This window comes from Coturnix japonica, chromosome 7, assembly GCF_054131305.1.
Source record: "Coturnix japonica strain WE chromosome 7, WE-NBRP24, whole genome shotgun sequence".
Lineage (NCBI taxonomy): Eukaryota > Metazoa > Chordata > Aves > Galliformes > Phasianidae > Coturnix > Coturnix japonica.
In genome coordinates, this window is record NC_140669.1 from 23,810,272 (window position 1) to 23,824,354 (window position 14,083).

At 46.2% G+C, this 14,083-nt stretch overlaps 1 protein-coding gene across 3 annotated transcripts; it reads right to left on the minus strand.

Moving 5' to 3' along the window:
- Positions 1 to 117: 117 nt before the first annotated feature.
- On the minus strand, positions 118 to 10,671 carry BZW1 (basic leucine zipper and W2 domains 1). 3 transcript variants are annotated; one of them, XM_085552750.1, is made up of 12 exons: positions 10,575 to 10,671; positions 10,226 to 10,296; positions 7,452 to 7,628; positions 5,148 to 5,242; positions 4,816 to 4,881; positions 4,458 to 4,593; positions 3,790 to 3,899; positions 3,502 to 3,672; positions 3,040 to 3,186; positions 2,542 to 2,680; positions 1,582 to 1,704; positions 118 to 1,360 (listed from the first exon to the last, which is right to left on the minus strand). In XM_085552750.1, the coding sequence occupies exons 2-12, from the start codon at positions 10,284 to 10,286 to the stop codon at positions 1,329 to 1,331; spliced, it is 1,257 nt and encodes a 418-aa protein (XP_085408876.1). In that variant the 5' UTR covers positions 10,287 to 10,296; positions 10,575 to 10,671; the 3' UTR covers positions 118 to 1,328. The 3 variants fall into 3 exon arrangements, with proteins under 3 accessions (XP_085408876.1, XP_015723636.1, XP_085408874.1); XM_015868150.2 differs by having other exon boundaries at positions 10,571 to 10,671; XM_085552748.1 differs by having other exon boundaries at positions 10,547 to 10,671.
- Positions 10,672 to 14,083: the final 3,412 nt, after the last annotated feature.

Here is a 14,083-nt window from a genome sequence, read left to right on the forward strand (position 1 = left end):
GGAGCAGCCTTATGCACTCTAGGTGTCTCCTAAAAGGGAAAAAGATTAAATGATTATTCTGTCACAGAAATAGTAAAATACCTGGGGACTGACGATGCTTACAGACAGCACTCTGTGTTACGTGTAAGAATGGCCTTTATTTGCTTGGAAAAAAAAAAGTTACAAAGTAAGGAAGATCACCGTAGTATTCAACAGATGATAGCACTGTGATCACCATTTTCTTTTTTCACGTTAGTGGGTTTACTCAGGTTAAAAGTATTTCAGCTATTGCTCATTGTTTGTGAGCTTACAACAGCAAACTGCGTCTTTACCAGATCTTTTCCTAAAGTACTCACTGTCCTGAGAATTGCCCTCAAGAATTCAAAGTTTTGGTAAACAGACAATCTGGTTCCATATAGCAACTGCCAGCATAAAATAATCCCATGTAAGGGGCAGGTTTTGCTCAGCTTACCTTCCAGCAGTCCTGTACATAACAAACGGCGCAGGCAAGGCACAGCCCTGCCCGAGCACCAGCTTCAGTCAGGGCTCTAGAAAGCTGCTGGGCAGCCGCATGCAGAACAGCGCCGTTTGCTTAGGAGAGAAGCTGCAAACTGATCCTTGGCTGTATATCAGCCTGAGCAGTAAGTGGTGCAGTCCCTTAGGAACTCGGGCCACCAGCTGTGACAGCAGGCTCAGAGAGGCCACTCTTCATACCCCACCTTAGCTACAGAGGTCACTAGCACCACCACAGGAGCTCCCAGCAGTGGGGCAGGTGCCTCGCGCAACAGCTGGATCCTAGGATTACTTTATGCTGGAAGTATGGAGAGAGACGACAGATTTTACAAAGATGGACATTCAACAAGTTTACCTGGAGCAAGTAGTACGGATTAAAGTGTCACACCAAGTTACCACACAAGCCACGGCCTCGTCACATCAGAGGCTTCTTACAGTTTAATTTGCAAACAGAACTGCCATAAATCTCATTTACCAAATCATGTCTACTCAAATGCAGATAGAAAACCCAAGGAGGTAAAATGAATTTAATTGTGGAAGGCCTTCTTAAATTACATTATTACAGTAGAAAATACAGGAGGTAGAATATAACTGAAAAGACAAATGCAGGTTAGAGTCAAATCTATAGCTCCTGTAAACTACCTACTTAAAACATGGTTTTAAAAACTAAACCCAGTATTTCAATAACTATAGAAAACAGTTAAAATAAATTTGCCATGAGAGCCCTTATATCATGCTTGATACAGGGAGGTAGGATGTAAGAATCAGAAGGACACATGAGACACATGACACTTATCTACAGCTCCTGTTTGCTTTACTGAGCACTGTTCCAGAGGTCAGTCACCCTCCTCCGCTTCAGACTCTGACTCTGCAAGAGAGAACCCTGATCAGCTGCTGCCACGAGGCCGGCCCCCCTGCAGCCCCAGCCTTCAGCCCCCTGCCCAGCAGTACCAAACCACAGGGATTGCTTTTCCAGCCGGGACTGGGGGTGCTCCCAGTCTCAGGAAATCCACCAGTGCCCCCTCGCCAGACAAAACTGCACAGGCATCTCAAAGTGAAGAGAAACGTGTGAGCTAAGCTTTTGTTTACCTTCTTCAGCATTCTTGAGCCATTCAACAAACTTCTTCATTTGCTCCAGGAAGACACTCTTTCCTTTTGCAAGATGTGCATCTTTATACCACTTCAGGATGGGTTCTTCACTCAGAACTTCAGCTGTAAGGTGTACAAGAGTGATGTCAATAGGGCAAAACACCAAATAGCAGGCCACAAGGAACCCTGCCTAGCAGCCTTGCTTCCTCCCCTAGAAATATCACCACATATTTGTCGGTTGCTTCTTGGGAATGGCTGGCCAGACCTGCGCTATGAATAACTCCTGAAGTTCTGAAAACAACACATTTCAAATGGGTTGCTGTGGGTTTTCTGAGCGCTGCCTCCAGAAGCTGCGCTTTTGCTCCTAGTAGCGACACAGCCTTGAGTATTCACAGCTATCTCAGTTCACACACTGAGAAAAGCTTCCGTCACCTGCTAAGAACCGATGTCTGACGGACACCACACTGGCTGTTTTCAATTGCTTACCATTTACGCACATAATATAATCTTTCACATCAACTATTTTCCTTGTGTCCCTATGATGTTTCTACAGGCCCACAAACATGCCTTTGAGTAATACCATTTAAACAGCCATTTAGCAGAAGCCCTAGAGCACACTGACACCTTGGTGGTCTCAATCTCTGTCTGTTCAGACCAAGAACTAGGAATTATATTTAAAACTTAGGAAAAGACTGTAGTTAAGTGCTTCAAGGTCTTAATGCTTTGCGTCATGAGACAAAAAGCACCCTTCCATGTATAGAGTGCTTATCCACGCACCAAAGACTGCAGTACCCCTGCTTGCATTTCAGGGTTCTAAGACTGCAAACTGAGGGTACAAAATCACTGAGCTATGGAAAAGCATTCCCATAGCGCTGAGCTCTCTTGAAGGCCTTACCACGACCAAACCATCCCACAGTCCAGGCTTAAACAGAAAATGAAATCAACCCCACAGAGATTTACCTTTGTAGAAGAGCACCACTATTTTCTGGAAGGCCTTCATGAAGTGAATGTTGTCATAACAATACTCCTGAATCTTCAACAGAAGAGTCAGCTCTGACTGACCTTGGGTAGTAAAGGCAGCAAGTAGAGGGCTGTATTGCTGTAATAAGGAAGAACAAGTTGGCACGCACACACATAACATTTCTTAATATTTATCGCCCATCTGCACTGGCTTCACACAGTTTTTGTCAGCCACTGCTTAGACATTTACAATCCACGTATCAGGGAAGCAATTTCCACACATCTCCAGGAGCATTTCTGCCAAAATCCTGCTGCTTTTACCTCAGCAACAGGAACAACAATCAATACTACAGTTGCAAGGGAAACGACTCCCCATCTAATGCTGTCTCTGCATTATGCTACTCCTAAGTTTCAATTCACTTGAAAAGACAGCTAGAGATGAAAGGAAGCCCGAGCCCTTCCTCAAGAGATGCAAAAGCCTCAACTCGGTTACAATACCTTCAAGTGCTTAATGGCTTGCTCTGCTACCAGCTCCTCCTTTTTGTTCCACTCCACAGTGCTCATCACACTTGACCAGATTATGGCTATCACAGTCTGTTCCGAGATGTTGTTTTTCTTCATCTCCTCCTTCACATACAGGATTATCTGTCAGAGAATAAAAAAAATCATCACATAGGTCACATGAGGCAAAAACCTAAATTGAAACTTCTATTCTAAAGTCAGCTTGGAAGCCTTCAGTACAGCTGTGACTCAGGGCTTTAAAGACCAGAAAGCTAAAACCGGTAGAGCTGGTACTTATTGCAGTCGCTAGTGGGAACCAGGAGCCTGAGCTCAGTAATTGGACATGTATCCTCTTCAGATTAGCATTAAATACTATTGCATTTCAGATAATTTGAGCTACATTCCTACAGAGGAAAAAGACCAGCCACACATAGACCTTGCCTGCAGACAAGTACTTACATCCTTAAATGGATCTCCCCGTGACATCTGCTCCTGAAGTTCTTTCTGCAGCTCCTTTCGAGCTCCTATAGTTTGCTGGTTCCGAACATACTCAGAAAGTTCTTTCAGTCCTGCTTCGGTGAAGTACTTAGAGAAGTGTTCCACGCTTTGCTTGTTGGCTGGGAAGAGTTCCTGAAAACAAAGCGTACAACAACTCTTTCACAAGAGAAACATGTCAAGTACTTTGCTGGTAAAAGCTATTTACCAAGCTGCTTTCAGAAGTGAATCAGTAGCGGCAGCGACGCTCACCATTAGTCTGTTATCCATGTTTACTTTACGAAGACTGACAGCAACTGCATTAATGTCTTTCTCATTTATCCACGATTTGAAGAGCTTGACTGCAAATGCTGCAGAAACACCTGTGAAGCAGGAACAGTATATTACTGAAATTCAAAGCAAAGGGAACCCAATGATTACAAGGCACGTGGGTTGTCACACCCCTGCCCCAGGTGACAGCTGTGCCCAGGGTGGCCTTGACAGCCTGCAGTACTTTTTTCTGAGGACACAGATATCAGCCTGTTGGACTCCTCTCACAGCTCAGCGTAGCGAGGGCTTCTCTGTACTCAGCTCTCACTGCTGCAATTTAAGGAGCCTGAGGATACAGCACACCTTCTGCACTGAGAAGTCTTTTTCCAGAACACAGAAGTCACTAGTGGGACAACTGTAGTGACTGCAGCTGCCAGCACTGCGCAGAGAAGCCCTATGCACAAGTTGCATAAATGAGGAGTTTCTAAAGACCTTCCAGGTTGTGATCCACCCTGTTTACCTTTGCTAACTCTACTAAAGCATAGCTATCACTTGATGAAGCCAGTGAGCTGCAGGGGCATACTGTCATCATGGTTTCCAGCTACTTACAGTAAAGCTTTATATTCTGTTCACACCATTGTTCCTCTTACAGGAGAGCCAGCAACACTTACCTTCTTTTACCAAGTTCTCATTATAAAGACTGTTGAGAATTGATGCATTAAGTGTTCCATTGGCTAGCAGAATACCCGTCAACATGGCCAGTTTGTTCCTCTCAGACTCTGAGAACCCTTTCAGGAACAGCAGCAACTGCAAGAAGAAGAAGAGTTGTGACGCGCGTGCTAGACACTTAAGTTTGTTACTCGACCATCAGCACTGCTAGCACACTGCCAGTCTACTCCAATGGTCATACAAGCTTGCTGTTCTTCCATTAACAAGATACTGTTCTATTTTAACAATCTATCTCTTCCACATAGTGACTAATTAGGATACGAAAAAACACCTCTTTGCCAAAACAAATCTACTCCATACCTTTTTAACTTCATCCTCAAAGCCTTTCTCCAGGTACTTGTAACGCCTGATGAGCTTGTTAAAAACCTGAAAAGAGACGGTGTGTCTGAAATACTCTGGATTATCATTTAATTTGAATTAGGAACAAGTTCAGTACAGTTGATCTGAACTCATTTAGAGCACTTTCAGCTTAGAAGAGTACCATTCTACAGTGCCCAAAGCCAAAAGGTTCCTACAGGGTTTCTTCAAGCCATACACTGCTTTTTTTTTAAACCTGAACTTTCAACTACACAAACATCTCTGCAGTCAAAAATGACACGTTTAAATAAAAATATACTCATTTTAGAACTCACCTGAGCAAATGCTTGCATGGTTTCTAGGTCTTCCTGTGCCGCGAATACACAGACATCTGTGCGTGTCATGTCATCTGCCAGGGTACCACCTGGGGCTAAGGAAGGGTTTCAGTATTAGTGCTGTTAGTCCTCAGTAAAAATCAAATACGCATAACATGAAAAATATGTTGTCTTTTCACGGTAAAGAGAAGAACCACATCACTAGAGAGACACCCCTGCATTTCCATCTGCTCTGCTGCTGTAGATGCACTAAACATTAGATCGGTAGCTTAGATAGGAACACCTAAATATTCCAACCCCCTACAGCTAAAATGGCTGACAACACATCTTGTTCATGTCCAAGCAAGTTGTGACTGTACATGCTCTTCTTCCCTTAAAGGAAAACAGTGAAGCTGCTTAATCCCAGCAACTATTTACTATCTTCTGCAATGCTTTCTACGTCAGTCTTAAATAACCAAACAAGTCACCACAGGAGATTAAACACCTAGAAAAATATATTCACAATCCAATGCCTTTGAGATGAGCTGGAAACCTGAGACTGGAAAGCTCGTTTCAGCTCTTTAGGCTGAAAAATCAGAAGATGTTTGTTCAATGTACTTCTTCAGTTTAACATAGACATTTGACCGGCACCCAGTCTGATTCATAACAGTGAATTCCAGTCACCGGCTTCATTGTCAGAACAACCTGTGATCAAATTCTATTCCATCCTACAGAGAAGGGAGATCCTTTTGTTTTGCAGTATACAGAGACAAGACTTCAAGATGGAAATAAGCACCAGCGTTAAGAATTGTAAGAGGTGGCATGTTCTTATTTTGTCCATGTCTGATTAAAGACCAAAACTCATCTACTCAGCTGTTCTGCTTGTTACACAGAGCAAACTGAACGCCGGTTCCCTGTACCACCACTAATGCAGTAATGCATTTTTCCCCCTCAGTCTCATTCTGAGATAAGACATTCCCTAACATAGCACGCAGTGGTTTTAAGACATGGACTCCAACCTCCCCCAGTTTGTACATTAAGATTGCCAAGCAGTGATGCTCCATGTGGCAGACAACTTTCTTGTGTGACCAGCTCTTGTAACATCAGCAAGAGAGGCTCTTGCCAAAACAAACATTGCACAGTAACTCCAGCCTACATAACGCTGTTCCAGCACACAATCTTCAGATAAACAGGCACACTCCGTTACGCTGCACAGTTCTGGAAGCCTCGTTTTTGGCGTTTCTCTGAGCAAGTCACCTGACAGTTCTCCACTATCAGCAGCAGACCTCCACACATGCAGCAGAGGTGCCCTCCCAAAACAGCCGCCCCGCTGTGGGACTGCCACGCTGCATTTAGGCTATTTGAATTCTGTTACGTTACAGAAAGTCTTCTACAACTGCCAAGTTTCTCACTGAGGTCCTTTTCCCCACCCCAATATACAGGCCAACAAATGCTACAATCTGAGATGGACTGTTTCTGTCTAGACAGACACAGAGCAAGCCCTCGTCACACCCTGTATTTTAAACAGTTCCCTGCCACTTGAATCCTTTCTCTGAACAGCAGTCAAACGTGCAAGTCTAAAAATCTAGGACAGCATCTTTCTTAATGCTTTTCAACCTCATTTATCTTCATCTACATCTTGCCTGGCTGGTCACCATCCCTTCCGTTCTTTACACTTTACACACAAGTACGAGTTCACAATACCTTCGGTCATCACATTTCACTTGCTCGGTTCACAAGTTTTCTGCTGACTTGGCCACCACCTCATTTCTCACTCCCGCACAAATACTAAGAGCTCACCGTGCCCTCGCTGCTGCTAGCTGCAAACAACTTAAAATAGCACTTCCAAGCTACAGCAGTTTATTCTGCAAACAGTGTTACTTTGCAGAACAACAGGGAAGGGTGCGCAAGACAAAGGATCAAGTCAGAATCCTCTGGGGGAACTCCATTGGCTCCGTGACCACAGATGAGGAATATGAACCAAGCATTTGTTTCCCATTAGCAGAAATGCACTTCATTACACAAAGTTTTACTGTTGGCTTAAAATTCTTTTTAACAAAATCCAACGTGCCTCTCTTTAATCTGAATTTGTATAACTTGCACTTCCAGGAAGGCAAACTATCTCAAGCAAAAGCAAGGTGTGGTACAGAGTATTTCTGCAATAATCTGACTGCCGAGTTAGGCCTGCAATACTCAGTTTGCTACAGATAACAAACCCCATTCTACACATCCAGCAGGCTCCCCGAGAGAGTTTAATAGCGGCAGAAGCAAGCTTCTGTCAAAAGTCAATGGAATCTGACAGCAGCCCCACTGAAGGGTACTCACCCAGCATTCCGCCAGCCACCAGGATGTCAAAAAGTGTTTCTGCATAGCGGCGATAGTCAAGTTTTGCACCAGAAGCATCGAGAAACTTTGCTACCGCCTCCAAGTCAGTGCCAGTTTCAGTTAAACCTTGAATAATGCAGTCCTGGAACTGGGTAGGGTCAAACCTCTCTTTTTCATCTGCAAAGACAAGTGTTTGTTGAACTGAAGTCATCATACGCATTTATCTGGTCTTCAGACGCAAAAAGGTTTTTCTTTTTGTCTCAGAAAAATGAAATCTGCACACTGTCAATTCCAAAGTGAAACAGAACTGCGAACATTCCAGCCTCCTGAGACTGCTGGGGTTACTAGCACCAATAATAACGTAACAGTGTCAAATTGTGGTGGCCAATAATAACAAATGTTGATGCTTTCACCTCCATGCTCAAACAAGGGGACACAGAGTTATCAAAAGCTAAAACAGACCTTATATACCCTTCAATGAATTCTGCAGTCCTTTCACTAAGCAGAGCAGTCATTTGGGATGATCTGAACCTAACAAAACCTATCTGATTCCTGAGTTTGATTCTTACACCCCTACTCACACACGATCCCCCCCTCAAAACAAAGGCTTAGCCACACGCCAGAAGGTAATTCCTAACATGTGCCCTATGACTTTGTATGTTTGACCCCATTACTCAAGTTCTGTTTCAGTGCTTTAGGCCTCTCACTGCTTCAGATGAAATAGTCTGACTGAGACACTGCATCACTGCATCCCGTTACTATGTACAGGCCAACTGACAGCCTGTGCTTTCTGGCCACGAAGACCACCTCCTCCTCTTCAGCTGGTGGCAAACAAAAGCCTTTTGAGTGCCTGGGGGAAACACGGATATCTGAGCTAACCTCTTTGTCTTTAATAAACTTTAAATGATTAACTCTTCTTCATTATTTTACAGTAGAACACATTGTTACATTTGAGATAAATCATTTGATCATGGTCTTTCCACATAGGGCTGATCCAAAGCAATGCCTTCTATCTTTTTGTGCTGTCTCACACCACCAGAGGTGGACGTTGGCGGTGTGGCAGCAGATGCTGAACCTGCCCACCAGCATCCCATAAACCTTGTTGTCGTGTGACAGATGGCAGCAGAGGGGCAGGCTGACAAAATGGCGGCTGACATGGCAGTGTGAATGAAGCCAAGGTGTGTCACTGGATTCCTCCATGTGGAAACAATGGCACCCACTGACACTCACTCACACTTGCTGAACATTTATGGAGCGCAAACAGAGGACGTGAGGACAGAGAGATGGTGTGTGCTGCATTTCAGCAGTAGTGACAGGAGTCACCTCCACTGGTGCAGGTTTTTATGAGTGCAATGTGCAGGCTCTTGTCCATTTGCTGGCACAAAAGCATTACTAATGGTGGTGACTGTGTTGGAAAACAGCGTTTCGTAGCTAAGAATGTTCTCTGTCACATAGTGTTATTGTGCTCTTTGTATCCATTGTAGCTTTCGCAGAAATACGTAGGAGACATTACTTTTGGAGCATCCTGCACAATACACAGCACTCACGTGACTAACAGGCACCCTTACATGAAGAGGCCTTCACCTCTATTTGCTCAGTTTGTTCTTAGGTTATGCGAGCCACGGGATGAAAAGCCTTCAAATAAAACAAGAGCTCTGCTGTAAGCTTTTACTAAGGCACTAACAAACAGCTTAGGTAGTGTTGTTAACACCTGAATAAATGATTTTCTAAGAGCCATGTCAGTGTCCTTACAGTCTGTGCAAGTTACAACACATCCCTAACAGCAGGGTGGAGATTTGAAAATGGTGAAGCAGGTCTTTTCCATGACAGATCTATGAAACTCATCATTAGCGCAGGACTGCTCGGAAGCCAAATGATGTTTGAAGGATGCAAAGTCAGTTCCACATGCAGCCAGGTGCTTCTGTGCCCCCCATTACCACTTCAGTGACTATGGCACCCCCACTGTCATCAGTGTGACCCAGAACGCCAGGAGGACACCAGTAAATGGTGTTAGATGGTGTAAGGATAAGAAGCAGCAGATATGGCTGCTTTAAACCAGATCGCTCAAGAATGACAGTTATCGCAATGTGGTAATAAAGAAGGAATTGCTGATCCCCTTCTGAGGATCTGGGCTCCCTGAACACTCTAAAGCAGGTGATCTCCAAGAAGAGATCCTTCCTTGTGGCTGCCAGCCCTTCACAGAATCACAGAATGACCCAGGTTGGAAGGGACCTCAAGGATCACGTAGTTCCACCCCCCTGCCTGGCAGGGCCACCAAATATACACCTTTACAAGCCCTTAAGTGAGGTTAGGGAGGGACAGACATCACCGGCGCTGCCCCCACCAGCTCTTCCACACCCAATAAACACTGCACACCACTCCTCACATGTCCCCAGCCGTCAGCTCTGCCCGCAGTTTCCCGTACGAGGCACAGGCCCCTCTGTCGGTTCTCCTTTTTGTCTGGACCCGGTTACCCGCCCCGCACTGCAGGGCAGCGCAGCTCGCAGCGGCCCCGCGCCACGTCCCATTCAAGACGCCGCTCCCTACGCACATCCCGGCAGGCCGCAATGGAGCTGCGCGTGGCCGAGGAGCAGGCACGGCTGCTGCAGGCCCAGAGCACACGGTGCGGCCTGCAGGACCCGCTCCTGCGGCCAAGGTCACGGCAGCCGCCCCGGCCCCACGGCCGCTCCCGCTGCTTCGCTCCCCCCCACGCTCCACACTCGGAGCCCACGGGCGGCGCAGTGGCAGGCCGCGGCCTGCCGGGCGGCCCTTACCTCTCTTCCTGGTCTTGAAGCGCTGCCCCGATAGCGTCGGCTTCTGCTGCTTTTGATTCATAAAAGACGCCCTACACGGGAGCACAGAACAGCTCACAGCTCAGCTCAGCTCACAACACAGCCCTCAGTGCAGTTCTCAGCTCCCCCCGCTCCGCTCCTCCTCCCGCCTCCCTCCATTTCCGCACCGCGCTCCCTCCGCCCCCGGCCGCAGAACGGCCCCGTCCCGTCCGTCCCGCGGCGTTTGGCCGCTGCCCGTATGGCAGCACGGAGAGATCCCCCGCCCCACCCCGCCGCGATCGGCGCGGCCGCTGCCGGCCCGACCTGCGTTGCCCCGCCGCTGCTCACCGACTTTAAAGTAGAGAGAAATCGGCCGAGGGCCCGGAGCGGAGAGCAACGGGAAAGGCGAAAAGGAGCGGCGGAACCTGCGGGAGGAACTAACGCGAGACAACGGGGACGGAGCGACCCGCCCCGGACGGACCATCGCGATGCGCCGCGTGGGGGAGGAGGTTCCCTATGCAGATCACACAGCCAGCTGTGTCCATACAGCTGTGTCCATACAGCTGTGTCCATACAGGTGCTGAATATCTCCAGAGAAGGACACCCCACAGTCTCTCTGGGCAGAGAGTTTCATTCCAATCCCTATTCCAATGCTCCATCGTGGTGACAGTAAAGTTCCTCCTTAAGTTAAAATGGAACTTACCATGTTCCAGTTTCTGTCCATTACCCCTTGTTCTACTGCAGTACACCACCAAAAGTCACACACTTTATATGCTTATAAACAGTTATGGGATCCCCTCTTGGCCTTCTCCGGACTGAATGTCACAGGTCCCTCACAGCACTCAGTTTTCCCTCATATGGGAGATGCTCCAGGCCCTTATACATCTCTGGGGTCCTCTGCTAGATTCTAGGAGATCCCTGTCTTTTTGAACTGGGGAGCCCAGAACTGGACATGTGGCCTCACCAGGTCAGAGCAGGTAGCAGAGATCACCTCCCTTTACCTGCTGGCCAGGCTCTCAGCTTTGCATCATCAGCAAAACTACCAAGTACTGAGTACTCTATCCCTTCATCTAGGTCATCAATGAGGATGTTGAACAAGACCAGACTCAGCTCCAACCTCTGGGGACCCCAGCTAGTTGCAGGTCTCCAACCAGCTCTGCACAGCTGCCCACAACCCTCTGATTATTAAGAGCTGTAAAATTTTTGGTTCCTAAAATTGTGTCAGAGTTGTAACTTCTTTTCCTCCAACCTTAGTTATAGTATCACCTTGTAAAGACTGCACGTATTCTGGTACATCTAGACAAAGATATGGGTTAAAACTACTTACATCTGGTGTAGAATCTCATGCCTGAGTTCCAGGAGTTCTCTTCCTTCAGGTAACGCACAGCTTTTTTTACCAGCAGTCGTAACAACAGCACTCATAACAACAGCACTCATCCTGTCTGAAGGCTGTAGAACAGTACATCCACTAGAAGAGAGTATAAACAAAACCAGTTTGGTCATAGAAATCTAAAAAGATCATATGCAGCAATGCTTAGATGGACATATCTGCAAGACTAGCTAACAACACACAACATGCTGGTAGAGAACAGGAAAGGCAATTGCTGCTGAGTTCCTTGCTCCCCAAAAGGGCAAACTACTGATTAAGCCAGAGCTCACACAGTTGCTGAACTCCCACTAGGTGTAAACCATAGTGTTCCTTTGGATAAAACTCGAGTTTAGTGGGTGTACAAACAAATCAAGTCACTGTGCTTTATGAAGAGAAAATGGGACCGCCTGCACAACCATGGCTTTAAGGTTGCCCCCAGCCTCATTTATTTTTTCTTAACCCCAACAAACGTTTCCTTGGCTGTGAATTTTATGGCATTTCTGGTCTAGTCAGGAACTGTAAATATTCAGAAAAATGCCAACAGATTCCTGTGTGGCAGCACCAAAGGACAGCAAAATGAGCTGCATCTCCTGCTCTCTATCTGAGGAGCACACCAAATATGGTATTTTTCAGTGGAGGCTGGTCCTCTGAAGACCTTATTCTGGAATACACATTTAAGAAAGCAATTCTGAATTTGTAAGCGAATAGTAACTTTTATCTGTGATAGTATTTCACCAAACACAGCTGGTTAATTTGTGCTTGACCCTGCTGCTTTATACAGCTGACTGTCTTGAAGTCAGACCGGGGTGCTTTCGCTCCACTGTGTGTATTTGCCTGTACTACAGGCACTGCACTGTCATCCAACCTGGCATTCACTTATTTACTTTCCCACATGAGTAAAAAGTAGGGTAAAACGTGGCAGAAACAAAATAAATCCTTTGTTTTATCTACAGGGTAAAAGTACTGAAGGTACACAGTACAGACCCCTCTGATAGCTGGCTCTAGACACTCAGTCTGTCTATTCCAGATCTACCCCTGTGGTGACACATGCAGGTACGAGTCCAAGGCCTGCAACCCCACACCAGCTGCTGGCACCCAACCCTTCCCACACACACCAACCCATTCACCCACACACTGTGAGTCACAGTCAGCTGTGGTCAGCACAACTTGGTATTTGCTAGAGGTCGCATTGATATACATACCCTCTCTTGCTCCAGTTTTAGGCATGTGTTCTCCTGTTGGTCAAGCCCAGTTTCTGGCACTTATACATGCACAGGTATGCAGAGCGGTGTTGTTCACCCAGAAAAATGGTCAGACATGGAGTTTAATTAGATAGGACAGAACATGCTGATCAGACACAGGGTAGAACCAGACAAGTGTGCTAATGACAGTGTGCTGGACACCCTCTTCTGCTGTGTCCCCAGCACCCACGGAGGTGACGCTCTGTGATAGCCCCAGCAAGGGTCAGGGTAAGGGCTGAGGGGCTGCTTTCTCTAGCTGAATTATTTGGGTTCCCCTGCCTTCCCTTGTGCCTCCGGGCTCCTTGGTGGTCATGGAGACAAGATTTCTGTCACAGAGCCTGAGCAAATACCCTGCAAACAGTATCTTAAGTGCGTCTTGTACTTTGGAATTGAGACAACTATGCAGGTTTATGACTAGAGGACTACCAAATCCCCCAAGTTCATCTATTACGATGAAATTCATTACTGCAGCAAATTAACGGGTGTCCTGGTTTCAGCTGGGACAGAGTTATTTTTTCACTTCCCAGTGTCTGGTGTGACACTTTGTTTCTGCTTTGGGAGGAAAACAAATTTGATAACACACTAAGGTTTTAGTTGTAGCTGAGCAGGGGCTGTGCATTGCTAAGGATGTTTCAACTTTGCATATCATTTTGCCAGTGAGGGGGCTGAAGGGCACAGGGAGCTGGGAGGGCACAGCTGATCTAAGCTGCACAAAGGAATATTCCATACCATACAACATCATGGGAAAAAACTTCAGATTGACCAGGGGAGCAGCTGCTGCTCAGGGACTGGCTGGGCATACGCTGGTGAGAGGAGAGCAATAGCATTATGCATCATTTGTTTTGTAAATACATATTATTACCATTACTATAGTTCTTTTCCATTCTCTTCATTTTCTGCCTTAGAAAATAGTTTTCATCTCAATCCACACATTCTACATTGTCAATTTTTCCCCAGTTCTCTTCCCTATTCCACTGGGGGTACGGAAGGAGTGACCGTGTGGTGCTGAGCTGCTGCCAGATTAAACCACAATGATGGGAAAACACAAGGCTCACCAAATTGCTAACTCTGAATTGCAAGACAGCCCAAAGAAATCAAGAAAATACATCATCCCAAAATACCCCAAGTGAGATCACATTCACACGTACAGTTTTCAAGTACTTTTCATTCATATTAAACCCAAGGCTCTGATACTCATTCTAAAATGAGAGCATTCATCTAAAAGAAACACATAAAAGCCAAAAAGATAAA